The 16,953-nt window shown below is 35.9% G+C and overlaps 1 protein-coding gene and 1 pseudogene across 1 annotated transcript; one reads left to right on the top strand and one right to left on the bottom strand.

Moving 5' to 3' along the window:
* Positions 1–502: 502 nt before the first annotated feature.
* LOC114384223 lies at positions 503–1,992 on the bottom strand. The gene is made up of 2 exons (XM_028344214.1): positions 1,160–1,992; positions 503–1,076 (listed from the first exon to the last, which is right to left on the bottom strand). The coding sequence occupies exons 1-2, from the start codon at positions 1,990–1,992 to the stop codon at positions 503–505; spliced, it is 1,407 nt and encodes a 468-aa protein (XP_028200015.1).
* Positions 1,993–10,518: 8,526 nt separating this feature from the next.
* LOC114383488 lies at positions 10,519–15,976 on the top strand (annotated as a pseudogene).
* The last annotated feature ends 977 nt before the right edge of the window (positions 15,977–16,953 follow it).

The raw sequence follows: 16,953 nt of genomic DNA, 5'->3' as shown, positions 1-16,953 counted from the left end.
ATCTATTTTTAATTTTATGGATATAAAAAAAAAAAACTTAACAACTAAAACTTAACGTAAATTTACCCTTCGATTAGCTTGCCATACCCTGAAGTGATTTCATAATAGTAAGAACCTATGAAGCACTGACACCGACACAGACAGCGGACACAGACACGTGGACACCTGTAATGTCCAAAATGTAGGACACGGACATGGCTATATATGTGTGTGTGTGTGTGTGTGTGTGTGTGTATATATATATATATATATATATATATATATAATTAAATAAAATAAAATTACATAAAATTAAATATGAGCAATATGCATAAAAGATCTAAATTAAAAATCAAGATTTATATATTCATCATCATCTCAAAAGAACTTTTCCTATGATAATGAGTCACAAAAAATACTAAGAGACCTCATTATACAATTTGTACGCTTTGTTTCTTTACAAAAAAAAATTATAAAGTAAGATGATGAATTAGCAACTTCAAGTCTTCAAGAATTTCACAAACTAGCAATCATTATTGAAAAAGACACTCTCTAACTCTGGTTCATCTAAAGACAACCTAGCAATTTCAAGAATACCACAATCATCAAGTGATCCAAAATCATTTCCAGCTACATCCCACATTTTAGTTTCCTCTTGATGATATTGTGGAGTATTCCTTGAGAGAAGTTGTAGGTTGCTATGAACAAATACTAAATCTTCAGCTCTATGTGGTGCCATCTTGTTTCTCTTTAAATAATGGATAAATGAATATGTACTCCAATTCCTTTCACAACATGAAGATGAACAAGGTTGCACAAGTAGCTTAAGGGCAACCTTTTGAAGTATTGGAGCATTAATGCCATGAACTAGCCACCAAGCTTTTGAATCCATTTGACCTCTATCATTTAAAGAATCAAGATCATCAAAACCTTCTCTTCCATCCAAGAAGTTGGCAAACTCAATATTCACTTTCCTCCTTACATCCACATCAAGGAAGAATCTCTTGAAGTATTTTAATCTTTCATGAGTGAGTTCCATGTCTTGATGTGGAGGAACTCGATTAGAATCTTCACTTAGCCATTCATGACTATAATATCTACAATTAAAAAGAAATATATACATGATTAAAATTTATGTAATTCTAAAAAAATGTAAGTAAAAAAGTATAGAGTTAATTACCTAGGATTTAAGGAATGAGCTAAACAATGGAGAGGAGTGCTACTCTTAGTCCAACAGTCAATTAATATAGAGTGCACTACCTCATAAAAGGTTGATCCTTCACTCTCCTCCTTTCTCTCATATTGATATATGGCATTCTTCACCTTTTCAATCATTGAATCCCACATCTCATATACTAGATGGAGAGATGAAGCTTCCGTATCAGTTCTTCTAAGGACATCATAGATAGGGCTAGTGAAAGAAAGAATATAATCAACCTTATCCCACCATTTATCATCCAAAAAAGTATCTTTCACAAATTTAGCCTTTGCAACATCATCTTCCTTATAAGAAGACCATTGGTCACTAATGACCATCTCTTGTAGTCTTTTCTTCAATTGCTTGAATATCTTGAGCATTACAATAGTGGAGGCAAATCTTGTTAGAGCAATGGATAGCAATTTCAATGAATTGAAAATTGATAGTCTCATAGAGTGACTCATGACAAAGTTTTTCACAAACATTGCATCATCCGCAATTTGGGTGATCCAAGAACATTCTTCATAAACAACATTATTTTTTTCTGTATTCTTGACTGCACATATGTTCTTCAAAGCAAGATTTAATGTATGGACAACACACGGAGTCCAATAGATGGAAGGTAACTCAGCCTCAATTATTAAACCTACTGCTTTACAAACGACTGCATTATCCGTCACTATTTGTACAACATTTGAGTGTCCAACCTCCATAATTACCTCCCTCATATGTTTGGCAATGAAATCCTTATCTTTGATCTCATTTGAACAATCGATGGCCTTTAAAAACATAGGTCCACTCTCCGTGACAACCATGAAATTAATAAGAGATCTTCTTTGCGGGTCACTCCATCCATCACTAACAATGCTCACACCCTTTTGGCTCCATGCATTTTTAATTGGTTGTAACAAGTTCTCCACATGTCTCCTCTCATTTTGAAGTAATGTTGTCCTTAATTTATTATAACCTGGAGGTTGTAACCATTGATCTGATTATTGGCAACATAGGCAAACGCCTTCTTATAATGAGGATTTCTTGCTAAATGAAAGGGCAGCCTCGAAGAGTAAAGCATCCTAGCAATTTCATGATCAAGTGTCTCTCTAGCTTGCAAATTAAAGGCATTTTCTACAGTTGATGTCTTTCTCTTTTTTGGATCAACACCAAGAGTGTTTGTATTCATTTGGTGTTGAGTAGAAACCGGAGGCTATGACAGATTTTGTTTTTGACTTCTCCACCCTCAATGTAGCCTCATTGTCTATCTTCTTCAAATCTATAAGTTTGGCAATTGTTACCTTTTGTCAAACTCTAACTCCCTTTCTAGTCATCTTCAACAAGTGTGCCCTCACTCTAGTGTAAGACCCATTAAAGGTAAAATCACAAATATTGCATTTTATCTCATAATTTCCACCACCACCTACACTTTTTATCTTTGTATCATAGGTCCATAAAGGTTTGGTATCATCATCTTGTTCTTTAGCTTGACTAGGACTAGAAGCATTCATCTCTACAACAATTTAAAAAAATTAAAAATCAATGTAAACAATTTCTAAGTAAAAAACAAACAACAAAAAGCAATTTCTAATCAATGATGTTCTTGTCTTACTGGCCATGTTGTAGCTTAATTTTATTCAAAACATGACCATTCAAAATAATTTTAGTTTTTGTAAATTATATTTGTTTTATTTTTTAAACAATTTAGATACCTTTTTTAGCAAATAATTTTTTTAAGAATAAATAAGAAAATAAAGAAAATCACAAGAAAGATAATTTTTTATGGCATCTGCAAAAGATAGGTGCCACAAGATTTACAATGAAGTAAAGAAGAAATTTGATTTTTATATTTTTTTTAACAAGTATTTATAGGAAAACAAATAAGAAAGTAAAATAAATTAAGCTCCGGCTCTTAAGTTACAATTAAGTTATGCATAAAATGCTATTTTTTATTATCCTGTAACAGTTTAAATTCATAGACATGTGTGAAATGTTTATGAACTAAAATATTCAAAATTTGAATTTACAAAAAAAAGTTATTGTAAAAGTGATCTATTACAATTTTTCCCTCTGCAACATGTATGTTGTTATTTCTTTAATTACTTAGCAAATAACTTTTTTAAGAATAAATAGGAAAATAAAGAAAATTACAAGAAAGACAATTTTTTTACGGCATCTGCAAAAGATAGGTACCACAAGATTTACAATGAAATAAAGAAGAAATTTGCTTTTTATATTTTTTAACAAGTATTTATAGGGAAAAAAAATAAGAAAGTAAAATAAATGGCGTTGGGGTACTTGCAGCCGATAATAACACAGAGAAAGAGAAAGAGAGAGAATGTGTAAAAAGGTTAAAGGCGTTTGAACAAATGTGGAAGCATAGACACTAGACAAGGACAAATCAGAGGCGAGGGACCTAACGCACATCAACCCTTCAAAGGCCAAACTTTTGTTCTTTATGAAGAAACTAGAAACGGCAGCGAGAAAAACCAAAAAAGAAACAAGGAGCAGATGAGAAAAGAAACAATGGCCTACCTGCGCGGGGGAAACAGAGGCGACGACGTGCAACAATGGAGGCGTTTGGTTCGCTTGCGGGAAACGGCAAGGAGAAGATGAAGAAGAACCATTTTCGTATTTGGTAAGCAGTTTTTAAATAAATAATAAAAATAGTTGAGGCTTGTTGGGCCGCGTCACGCGTGTCCACTTGGTGGGCCGCGTCCAATCGCGCGTGTCCTGTTGTTCAACCGTGTCTGGTGACAGCGGAAGAAACGGACATCGTGTTGCACCGGAGTCGTACCCGCATACGTGTCCGGTGCGAATTCGACGCGGGACACACCGATGAAGTGCCGCGTTCGTGCTTCTTAGGTAAGAACTAATATTCCAAGTTAATAAGAATCAGTATTCATGTATCGTTAGTTATTGTCATGGTAACTATGGTCCTATTACTAGGGGGAAAAGGTCATAATAAAATAAAAACCTGAAATTAATGAAACTAATATTATGTTGAACCCTCCAAATTAGGTAATACATTAATATTGATAAAAAAAAAAAAAGCTCATTTCTTCATATCCTTGCAAGGCTAGTTAGCTACTAGCCAAGAATGCTTCACCAAATAAATAATTGAAGTTTGATCAGATCACCTATACGCATGAGTACGTACAAGGTACAACTAATAATCTAATCAAAACTTTAAATAAAAATTTGCACTTGATTTGGAAATAATTATTACCTTACTCCTTAACACATTATTGGTTTCAATAAGCAATGTTTGGTGAAGCAAGGATGCCATAGTTATGCTTCCTGAAGAAATATATAACAGAAAAAGAACAAAAAAAATTAAGACAAGATCCATGAAATCCCCTTTCAATTTAGTAGCAAGGATGCCATACTCAAAGCGTACAGTTCAGAAACATAGCTAACCTCCATGGTGAAAAAAAAAAGATAGAGATTGACAGAAGAAGAAAATTATATTATATTTAAAGTCATAGTTATGCTTTGAACTTCCATGATCACAAATATAGGACAAATGAACTTCATTTCATATACCACAAAATTTTTACAAAAGGCTTCCTAAACCAGAAAACATCATACAAATGAAATCGCAACACAACAGGAGGCTAATACAGCAATATGAAAACTAGGAAACAATAAACTTAAGCAAAAGCAGGCTTCAAAAAACCCATTTGTAGAAATAAAGAAGAAATCCAAACGCACTTAGTTCAAATGTAAAACCTAAGCATCAATTCTATGAAACCTAGTCCTCTAAAAACATAGAACCCGAAAGGGGGGGAAAATGCTAATTTAGTGTGGAAAAAAAGTTTTGCCTTTGGTCTCTAGAGCTTGCAAATGCGAAATCCTATAGTCCATCTTCCAACAACTGCCCTAAAAAAGAAGGCAATAGCCAATACACCAAAAACCCACCTCAACTGCTATATATATATATATATATATATATATATATATATATATATATATATATATATATATATATTACCGCATCATCAATCCAAATCTCAAAAAAGTGAGCCACATGATACACCTAGCTTACTTCCAAATTCTAACAAACATTACTAAACCTGGCAGAAAAGGAAAAAAAAACATAAAATACTACTACGCACACTGAATGAAATAAAGTAATAGCATCTTTAGAGCAAAGGGGACATAATACACATACAAAGAATATAAAAAAATGGAACAAAACATGACAGCAAAGCAGAAACCACAATTAACCACAACCACTAATGTAAAAGCAAAATGCAGATTCCTATTCCATGATGAAAAAAAAATAGTGAAAATCTATGTCAATAGATTCCAAAAATTACCTAGAACCCCGTAACAGTCAAGGAGTCCGCGAGGAGGTTTCACTTGCTTCTTTGTGTGCTCCAAAGATAGCTGAAACCCGTCGAAGTTCAACCGCCACGACCGATCACCATTGCTTGAATCTGACATAAGTGAGAGCTGCTCCTCGCAGTGAAGCTCCACCGTCACAATTATTGAGTTAAATAAACGTGGAATTCAATTAAAGTAAGGTTAAGAGAAAAGAAAATATAATTATTGAGTTTAAATAATTATACCTTGGCAAAGCCTTCAACGGTGCCGGTTTGAGTGCTGAAGAGGATGGTGACCTTCTTGGTGTCATCGTCAACTTCGATTTCGGGAAGCTTCTCGATGACGCGTTTAGGAGGCTCGAGAGGCTTGGCCTTGGGGGAGGAGGATCTGCACCAGATGAAGACGACAACACAGCCGATGAGGACGACGAAGAAGGTGGTGAGGAGCATGAGGAAGTCACGGTTCTCAAGGAGGAAGGAGCGGCTGGATGATTGGCAGTGGGGTCTTTGAGGTGTGCGGTGGCGTCGTGTGAGTGACTGAGAAAGGGAGTGATACACGCTTTAGGGTTTGGAGGGGAGGAGTGGGGTGTAGCGGGGGGTGGAGTGGTTGAGAGATGAACGAGAACAAATAGGGTTAGTAACTTAGTAAACACCAATACAAATGCGGTTCCTTCTTCAAAATCATCGTAGTTTAAGTTTTTAATAATTACAGAAATGCCACCATGTCACATTCTAAAACGGTTTTTCATAACCGTCTTAGAATGTGTGTCATAAAAACAAAATACAGTGATCTTAATTACAAAAATGTCACCGCGTCACATTCTAAAATGGTTTTCGTATAACTGTCTCAGAATGTGAATCGTAAAAAACAAGTATTTTAGTAGTGAGTGAGACTTCTCTCCGATGTGTTTTGGTTTCTAGATATATCTATCTTTCATGATGATGACTAGGATTAAGAGAATACTCTAATGTTAGGAAGGAGACCTTATTTTACGTTAGTGGGTATTAACCCTTTTATAACCACTACTCCCATCAAATAATAGATATATCTAGAAACTGCTTCACTTAAGCCCACGACTCATTTACAACTTAATCCATAACAATTAATTATTTATTTATTAATCCTTAATAAGTGTTGGGTAATCAATGCTCTCACAAACAAAATTACCCACACCCACAAAGAACCGTGAGAACACAACAAAGATTGCACCGTAGGAAAAATAATAACAGACACAAGAATTTAACATGGTTTGACACCTCATGCCTATGATCACAAAACTGTCTCAAAAATATTTCCCTATCACAAAAATGATTACAAGATTGTAACTCACCTCAAATAGTGTATCACTCTACAAACCCGAGTAGCCCACTCAATGGTTATAAGAAATGATAACACTCACACAAAGACATTTTTCTCTCAACAAAGTGACTTGGTTTCACACTCTCTCTTCATGTGTTGTTTCTCCACTAAATATCTTTTCTATTTATAGTGAAGATTGCCACCAACAATAATAAATAAATTATCTAGGAAGTTAAAACAAAAACAACTTCCAATGCATCCATTCAACTGAGGTTCATTTAGTAAAATGCAATCTTTCACTTTGCATTTAAATCACCAAAACCTTAGTGATAAAAAAAATTCAATTCCCAATGTGCATGCACCTTATCTTTTGACTTGAAACTCTACAATAAGTCACATGCCTCTCACATGAGACATTAAATCTTACATTCTCTTGCTTGGCTCACGTGACATTACCTAACATCATGGGCAAAAAAATAAAAAAAAAACTTATCTAATGCACATTCAAATGACTAAATTGTTTCATACATTGGGAACATCATAATTTCATAATTAAGAATACATACTAATCTAAGTCATGATAGTTTTACATCACTTAATCGGCACAATTTCTTCCATGTACCACAAATTAGACTTCTTAATATGAACATAATTAGAAGCACATAATGGTCCAACATAATGCCTTTAATTAAGATGGTACCTATTTACGTTACTCTAGTACAAACATGCATGCAAACATAGACAACAAGTAACAAAATCATATTATAAATGAGCTCAAAGTGTCAACAATCCAATACAAAAGTAAGCATTACACTCAACAATCCTTAATAACAATAATGTTCATATTTTTAACATGCTCAATAAATATTTTGGGTGATAATCCCTTTGTCAAAGGGTTAGCTATCATGAGATTTATGCTAATATTTACTATTGACACTCTTTATTTATGAACTTCTTTCACGACAAAGCACTTTAATTCCATATGTTTAGCACCTTTAGAGTATTTGTTGTTCTTAGAGAAAAACACTGTTGTGGAGTCATCACAATACATTTTCAGTGGCTTGCCAATACTGTCGACAATTTCAAGCGTTGAAATAAAGTTTTGTAATTAGCCTGAATTGTAGCCTCAAATAATCATGCTACAAATCCAACTTCCATAGTGGATGTAGAAACAACAAATTGCTTTGCACTCTTCCATGATATTGTTCCTCCGGCTAAAAGAAATACAAAACCAAGGGTGGATTTTCTTGTATCCACACATCCAACAAAGTCCGAGTCTAAATACCCAATCACCTCAAAGTGATCAAATCTCCTATATGTAACCATGTGATCCTTTATTCCCTGTAAGTATCTTAAAACCTTCTTTGTAGCTTTACAATGTTCCATTCTCGGATTACTTTGATATCTTCCTAACAACAAATGCATATGGAATTGCTTCCATTTGTTTCCATTCCAAATCATTCTTAAGACATTGTGTGAGACTAAACTTGTCTCTTTTCTGAATTGGAATGGGCAATGTTGAGAAATTTTCCATCCTGAACCTCTAACACTTTATTAACATATGCTATCTGGGACAAGACTAACAATCCTTGTGATATGTTTCGGAATATTTATATTCCTATCACATAGCTTGCCTCACCCATATCCTTCATTTCAAAATTACTAGAGAGAAACTTCTTAGTCGACCAAGATCATTAGTTGCAAGCAAAATATCATCAACATACAGAATAAAAAATATAACCCTACTCTCATTGACCTTCAGATATATACACCGATCAACAATGTTTTCCTTAAATACAAAGGAAACAATGACATCATCAAACTTCAAATACCATTGGTGGGAAGCTTATTTAAGTTCGTATATTAATTTCTTTAGTTTACATACCATGTATTTCATTCCTTCAACTAAGAACCCCATTGGTTGGTCCATGTAAACATTCTCCTCTAAATCTTCATTAAGAAACCCAGTTTTCACATCCATTGGATGTAGCTCCAAGTCAAAATGGGCTACCAATGCCATGATAATCCTGAAGGAATCCTTTCGTGAGACTGGTGAAAATGTCTCTTTATAATCAACACTATTTCTCTAAGCAAAACCCTTAGCAACAAGTTCGACCTAGTAACATTCAAGGTTTCCATAAGAGTCACGTTTAATCTTAAAAACCCACTTACAACCAACTATCTTGCAACCTTTTGGCAATTCTACAAGGTCCTAAACACCATTATGTTCCATGGATCTTAACTCTTCTTTCATGGCTTCCAACCACTTATCAAAATTATCACAACTTACGGCTTATGAAAATGAAACTAGATCATCATCAATAATGCTTAATTCAATTTGTAATTCATGTAGATATACCACATAGTCATTTGAAATAATTGGTCTTATTTGTCTTTGAGACCTCCTTATTGCTACTTCTTGTCATTCTTCTACAATAGGTTCATTTTGAATCATGGGCTCATTATCGTGTTTCTCTTCTTTGTTGTTGTTTGGAACAACATCTAGAGGAACACTCACTTTACTATCAGAGGCACAAGTTAAAGGAACTTTCACTCTAACTTTTTTACTTTCCACATTCCGTGGTACTATACTCCCATTTATTTCACCATTTTCAATGAACCTTGCATTTCCAATTTCAACAATTCTCATACTATGATTAGGACAGAAAAACCTATACCCCTTTGATTTTTTTTTTTGAATAACCAATGAAATATCCACTAATTGTTCTTGCATCTAGTTTCTGTTCTTGTGGATTATAAATCCTTATTTCTGCCTGACAACCTCAAACATGCAGGTGCCTTATGCTAGGTGTCCTATTAGTCCACAGTTCAAAATATGTCATCATAATTGCCTTGCCAAGAACCCTATTCAACAAATACATGATAGTTTTCAATGTATACATCCACAAAAATATGAGTAAATTAGAGTTACTTAACATACTCCTAACTGTATCCATTAATGTTTTGTTACGCCTTTCTGATACACCATTTTGTTGTGGCGTACCTAGCATTATGTATTGCGCACAAATATCACATTTTTGAAGGATTTTAGAAAATGGACCTAGGTGTTGACCAGTTTCATCATACCTTCTGTAGTACTCACCATCTCTATTAGACCTGGCATCCATTACTTGAGATTTCTCATGCAGTAAGTAGACATAACCATAACATGAATATTCATCAATTAATGTGATAAAGTGTTTTTCCTTTCCGAAAGAATTAACATCAAAAGGTCCAATGTTAGTGTGCCCAATTTCAAGAAATTAAGTGCTTCTTGTAGCACTTTTCTTTGTGTGTTTTGTTTATTTTCCTTTAATAAAATCCACACAAATATTCATATCATTAAAATCTAGATTTGGAAGAATTCTATTCTTTGCTCATCGGGAATCATTCATACATTGAATTGCCTGTGCTTGGGTCGGCAAATTCTCAGAGAATCTATCTCCCTGAAATCCAAAAGTTCCATCTCAGCTCAGAGAATCTACCCACCAAGCCTAATACCAAATAAACCTCATGCTATACTAGTAAAACCAACAATGCTTCATATCAGACCTACCCAAACTTGACAAATAAACTGATACTCAGAGATAAAAGCCCCCATGACCTATAATGCAGCAAAAATGGCAGAAAGAAAAGCTAAAAGACTCTGTATGTTCTATGATGAACCCTTTACGCCTGGACATTAATTGAAACATAAAAGATCCCAACTCCTGGTGATGGAAATGGAGGATGATGAGCTATTAGATGAAAAAATAGAGGTGATCAAAGAGAATAAGGTGATCACTGTGACATCTAATCAACGGGATAAAGCTCAGCAACCAATGAATGCTCTCTCAGCTTCGACCTATCAAACCATGAGGGTGAGTAGAGTGCATAATAAGAGTTGCTGCAAATTTTGATTGACAGTGGTAGTACACATAATTTTTTGGATTTGGAGCTAGCCAAGAAGCTGGGGTGAGCTAGAATCCATAACCCCACTCCCTGTCACTATGGAAAATGGTACTCAGTTGGAGGCATTATACGTATGCAGACATTTTTTGCCGCAATTACAACAAACTCAGTTCACATTTGATGTAATGGTGTTACCCCTTGGCTGTTGTAATTTGGTGTTAGGGGTGTAGTGGTTATAAACTCTAGGCCTAATTGTGTGGGATTTTGCTAGGCCAGAAATGGAGTTTTCTATGGAAGGTGTGAGGTTTGTTCTCAGAGGTGCTAAATCCTCTAACATCAAGCTGATTAATAACAAAACCTTCTCCTAAGTGGTCCCGCAAGGAGCACAGTTATGTTTCTTGCATATAGGTAGCACAAACAACTACTTGGAAGTTCCATCCCGCGCACTCTCATCAGTGCAAGCTACAACTCATGTATTACTAGACCTCATTGCTACTCTCATTTAGGAATTCCAGAATATCTTTCAAGAACCTACTCAAATTCCCCCAAGGAGAGCTGGTTTTTATCACAAGATTCCTTTAAAGGAGGAGTCTATTCCCTTTAACATGCGACCTTATAGGTATTCTATCATTCATAAGGATATAGTTGATAAGTTGGTGGAAGAAATGCTTAACCAAGGTATCATCTGGTATAGTAAAAACCCCTATGCATCCCCCGTGGTGTTGGTTAAGAAAAAAAGATGGCTCCTAGTGCCTTTGTGTAGATTACAGGAGGCTCAACCAGCAAGCAGTCAAAGATAAGTTCCCAATTCCACTTATTGAAGATTTGATGGATGAGTTGAAGGGTTCCTCTATCTACTCCAAGTTGGATTTGTGCTCAGGTTATCACCAAGTGAGAATGGAGGAAGGAGAGGAGTACCAAACAACATTCAAAACACATGCAAGGCATTTTAAGTATTTAGTTATGTCCTTCGGCCTCACTAATGCACCAGCCTCATTTCAATCCTTAATGAATTATTTGTTCCACTCTTTCCTATGAATATTTGTTTTCATCTTCTTTGATGACATACTCATTTACAGTCCAACATTGGAAGCCCATGTGATACACCTTAGATCAATTTTTCACATCCTCGGAGTAGAAAGGCTTTTCCTCAAGTAGAGCAAGTGCACTTTTGCCACCTCATGAGAAGAGTACTTGGGCCATTTTATTTCCCAAGAAGGGGTGTCCACTGACCCTTCTAAGGTCCAGGCAATTGCAGATTGACCACTTCCCACCAATATAAAATAGCTTAGAGGATTTTTAGGGTAGGTTGGTTATTATAGGAGATTTGTACAAAATTTTGGCAGTATTTCCAAACCTCTCAATGACATGCTTAAAAAGGACTGTTTCCAATGGTCGATAGAATCTAAGGATGCATTTCACTATTTGCAACAGGCTTTAATATCCACACCCATTTTAGCCCTTCCAAATTTTTCCAAACCCTTTGTGGTGGAGGCAGATGCCTCAGGTTCAGGAGTTGGGGTTGTGCTAATGCAAGAAAAACACCTTATTGCTTACATCAGTAAAGCTTTGGGCCCTAAACAACTGGCCATGTCTATCTATGAGAGGGAATTCCTTGCTATTGTCTATGCAATTCAAAAGTAGGGTGCCTACCTCTCCCATGGTCACTTTATCATCAAGACAGATCAAGAGAGCATTAAATTTATGTTGGAGCAACGCTTGAATACTCTTTTTCAATAGGTCCGGATGACAAAGCTTATAGGGTTTGATTTTGAAATTCACTATAAGGAGGGAGCTAAAAATGTTGCAGCAGATGCTTTATCCAAAAAATCAAGTGTTGAATTACTTCCCCTTATGCTCAGTAATGAGAAGGAATATCTATTAGATCAAATCAAAGGCTGATGGTCCTCAGATTTTGTCTTATAGCAACTGATAAATGAGATTAGTGTTGATCCTCTTAAACGTCCAAAGTACTCTTGACATAGAGGTGAGTTGAAAAGGAAGGGCAAGCTAGTTACTGGAGAAAGCCCAGAGCTCAAGCTAGTTATCTTATAATGGTTACATTACTCCCCTTTGGGTGGACACTATAGCCGAGATGTTACAGCTGCAAGGGTCAAATCCATATTTTATTGGAAGGGCATGAATAAAGAGATCCAATAATATATTAGGGGTTGTGATACTTGCCAAAGGTACAAACCTGATCTTGCAGCCTCTCCGAACCTTTTACAACCTCTACCTATTCCTCATTGGGTATGGAATGTTATTAGTATGGACGTTATAGAAGGCTTACCACATTCTCATAGTAAGCAAGCTATATTTGTGGTGGTTGATAGACTGAGTAAGTATGCATGTTTCCTTGCATTAGCATATCCTTACACGGATCTAGATATAGCTCAATTATTTTTAGATCACATTGTCAAGTTACATGGCTGGCCAACCACCATTACTTGTGACAGAGACCCCATTTTCGTTAGCGGGACTTGGAGTGAATTAGTTCAGCTACATGGTACTTCAGTTAACAAATCCATGACTTACCATCCACAAACTGATAGTCAAACTGAGGTGGTGAACAAGTGTTTGGAAACTTAACTTTGATGCATGTGTTCTGGAAAGCCCTATGGATGGCCTAAATGGTTATCCTTGACTGAATGGTGGTACAACACCAACTTCCATTCAGACCACAACCTCTTCCTACTAATTCCACTATGTCATTCAAGAAAGCAGAGCCTGAAGCTATTTTGGATAGAAAAATGGTGAAGAGGGGTCGTGTGGCTACCACCAAAGTACTCATCAAATGGAAAGGTCTTCCTGTAGAGCATGCCACTTGGGAGTTCTACTATGATTTGCTCAAGAAATTTCTCTCTTTCCATCTTTTTTTAGGACAAGGATGTACTTGGGGGGGGGGGGGTATTGTTACATCATTTAGGAAGCTTAACTTGTGCAAAGGAATGAATAACATAAATATTCCATCAATCTTCTTCCCTAGAATTTCTCTCTCTACATTTCCTTTTGTTATCCCTTACTCATCAGGAATTATTCATACATTGAATCCCCTGTTCTTGGGTCGACGAATTCTTGGAGAACCTATCTTCCTGAAATGCCCCTTAAGACTACCTTCTTGTGGAACACCATTCTCTCCACTACGCCAAGGCTCGCAACTTGGACTCTGCGCGCTGAGTGTTTGATGAAATCCCCCAACCAAATTTTGTGTCCTGGACCACCATGATAGTAGGCTATAACCACTTGGGTCTTTTCAACAGTGCTATTCACATGTTTCTCCAAATGGTTCCCCCTGGAATTTCTGACCAAGTTAATGTTTACCTATGTTCTTGCCTCGTGCGCTGTAGCTTAGGCTCTGGATGTTGGAAAAAAGGTTCATTCCTTCATTGTAAAACTAGGGTCTTCTGGGGTTATTCTTATGGCAAACTCATTGCTTAACATGTATGCAAAGTGTGGTGATTCTATTATGGCAAAGGTTGTTTTTTACTGGATGAGGCTAAAGGATACATCAACTTGGAATACTATGATTTATATGCATATGCAGGTTGGTCAATTTGACCTTGCACTAGCACTATTTGATCAAATGACTGACCCAAATATTGTCACTTGGAATTCCATCATCTCTGGGTACTGTCGTCAGGGATATGACATCAAAGCCCTCGAAACATTTCCTTTTATGCTTAAGAGTTCGTCTTTGAAGTCGAATAAGTTCACATTGCAAAGTATTCTGTCAGCTTGTGTGAATCCTGAAAGCTTGAAACTTGGGAAACAAATCCATGCACATATTGTAAGAGCTGATGTTGACATCACTAGGGTAGTGGGGAATGCCCTGATATCAGTGTATGCTAAATTGAGTGTTTTTTGTAACAACCCCCCTCATCGATACGATATCACTAACTCTAAAATGTGACATTTCAATTTTAAGTGAAAGCTCCATTAATTTGATTATGAAAATGAGTGTAAATTTTGTGATATACATTCATCAAACAACACACAAACACGTGAATAAATACACACTCACGCGCGTGCACGCACACACACACACACACATATCAAACCACTATACATCATTCATATGTGAGAACATAATTCAGTTTTTACATATATCTAAACCTGAGATTTACATGCCCAATCAAAAAGAGTCAAGGAATCAATTAAGGAAGAGTTGATAACAAAACGCAACTCTCTCCCAAAATAAATTACAACGTTATCACGTCGGCTTGGCGGCTCCAACAAAAGACTTCCCTCCAAGTGACCTATTGTTGCTCATCTGCTCCCATGAATGAAAGTTTGAGATCCTTACAAAAACCAACCAAATGACAATGATTAGCAAGAAAATAATAACAATAACCACAATCATTCTCAATAATCCATCAGTTCAACATACATTTAACAAACTAGTCATCTACTTTTCCATAATTCAAATCAATTATGCTCAAAATGATGCATGCACCTGACTAAACTCTAAAATGCAATGTGATACCATTCATCATGTTACTTATGTTAGTGTGTTGTCTGCTTGCACACATGTGGGATAGGTAGAATAGGGTAAATGTTACTTTAATTTGATGAAAAATGTTCATAACATTGAACCCAACTCTATCCACTATGCATGCATGATTGACCTGCTTGGATGTGCTGGATTACTTGAAGAAGCATATAATTTTATTAGAAATATGCCTATTGAACCAGATGTTGTAGCTTGGGGTTCACTTTTGTCTTCGTGTAGGGTTCATAAAAATGTTGATTTGGCTGAAGTGGCTGCTGAAAAATTGCTTCTTATTGATCCCAATAGCGCTTGCTAATACACTTTCAACTTGTGGTAAATGGGATGTTGCTGCCAAGGTTAGGAAGTCAATGAAGGAGATAGCAGTAAAGAAAGAATAAGGAATCAGTTGGGTTCAAATCAAGAACAAAGTCCATATTTTTGGGGTTGAGGACTCTCTTCACCCACAAAGAGATGCAATCTACCATATGATTTCCAAAATATGGAAGGAGATCAAGAAAATGGGCTTTATTCCTGACACCAATTTTGTATTGCATGACCTAGAGCAAGAAGTGAAAGAACAAATCCTTAGACATCATAGTGAAAAACTCGCCATTGCATTTGCATTAATAAATACTCCAGTGCATACTACACTGAGGATCATAAAGAATCTTAGAGTCAGTAACGACTGTCATTCTGCCATAAAATATATCTCTTTGCTTGTGGAAAGAGAAATTATAGTAAGAGATGCAATGCATTTTCTTCATTTCAAGGATGGTTCTTGCTCTTGTCAGGATTACTGATAGAAGAAATAGTTGAATTTCATGTCTTAAAGGGAATGATTGGAGGAATGATTGAGTCAATCAAGCTTACAGATGAAGTCTCATATTACCAAATTGGACATGTTCAGGAACGTTGGATTTGAATCAATCACTTCAGATAATTCAGTGAACCCTCTTAGGCTAGTATGTGAAGGTTCTAACTTCTAGGTGTTTATATAAGTGATAACCCATTCTTATTGATTGATGATGACTTACTCTGGAAGTAGTAACAGTATTCTACTTTAGTTGAGTAGGCAATTTATTCTTTCTGCTCTGTTGGCCCGCAGGAAATTTGTTCTACAATGAGCATAAAAGCATTTCAAGGAGTATAAAACATATATATACAAGGAAAATAAAAGGACCAGTTGTTGTTGTTATATGCAGATTTTTACAAAATATTACAGTACTTGGAAAAAAGTAGTTATTAAAGGCAATGTTTTAATTTTTAAGTTATAGTTGTGATTGCAGTTTGATTGCTATCTTTTACATTGTGGAAAATTGCAGATTAATATAGTCAATACAACCACATTTGTCATTTTCTGTCACGGTAACTCTAAATTGCAATTCTGGACCGCCGTTTATAAACCTTGATTAGAAAAAACCAATCCACTTAAAAAATTTAGTTTTCTAATGTTGGAGTACAAGTGTAAGGTGAAGTCCCACATCGAGTAGAAGTGAAAAAGTTGAGCACCATATAAGTGAGGAAAAGACCCATAAACTTGAGCCTTAAGGTTTTGGGTTAAAGTATGGTGTCAAGTTCTATTATGTGGTTGCTCATGGCTCATTGATGTAAATCTCCCCGGTGTTTAATCCCCTTGAATTCCCCAACAACTGGTATCAGAGCCGATGGTTCAACTTGGTGACCGGCTCAAACGAGTATGATGGCGGTGATGGATCCTTAGCCTCGAGCATCCCTTGTATCGAAAGTCTTCTTGGCGGTGGATTGTTCGAACCTGGCA

The sequence above is a fragment of the Glycine soja genome, chromosome 1, assembly GCF_004193775.1.
Source record: "Glycine soja cultivar W05 chromosome 1, ASM419377v2, whole genome shotgun sequence".
NCBI lineage: Eukaryota > Viridiplantae > Streptophyta > Magnoliopsida > Fabales > Fabaceae > Glycine > Glycine soja.
The sequence above is the reverse complement of the archived record's forward strand: the minus strand, read 5'-3'. Positions and strand labels throughout refer to the sequence as shown.

Bases quoted from the DNA above. Each gene is read 5' to 3' on its own strand.
- LOC114384223 (XM_028344214.1), bottom strand. From the start codon at position 1,992: ATGGTTGTCACGGAGAGTGGACCTATGTTTTTAAAGGCCATCGATTGT. The intron at 1,077-1,159 runs GTAATTAACTCT...TTTTAATTGTAG, and splicing joins GCTCATTCCTTAAATCCTAG to ATATTATAGTCATGAATGGC.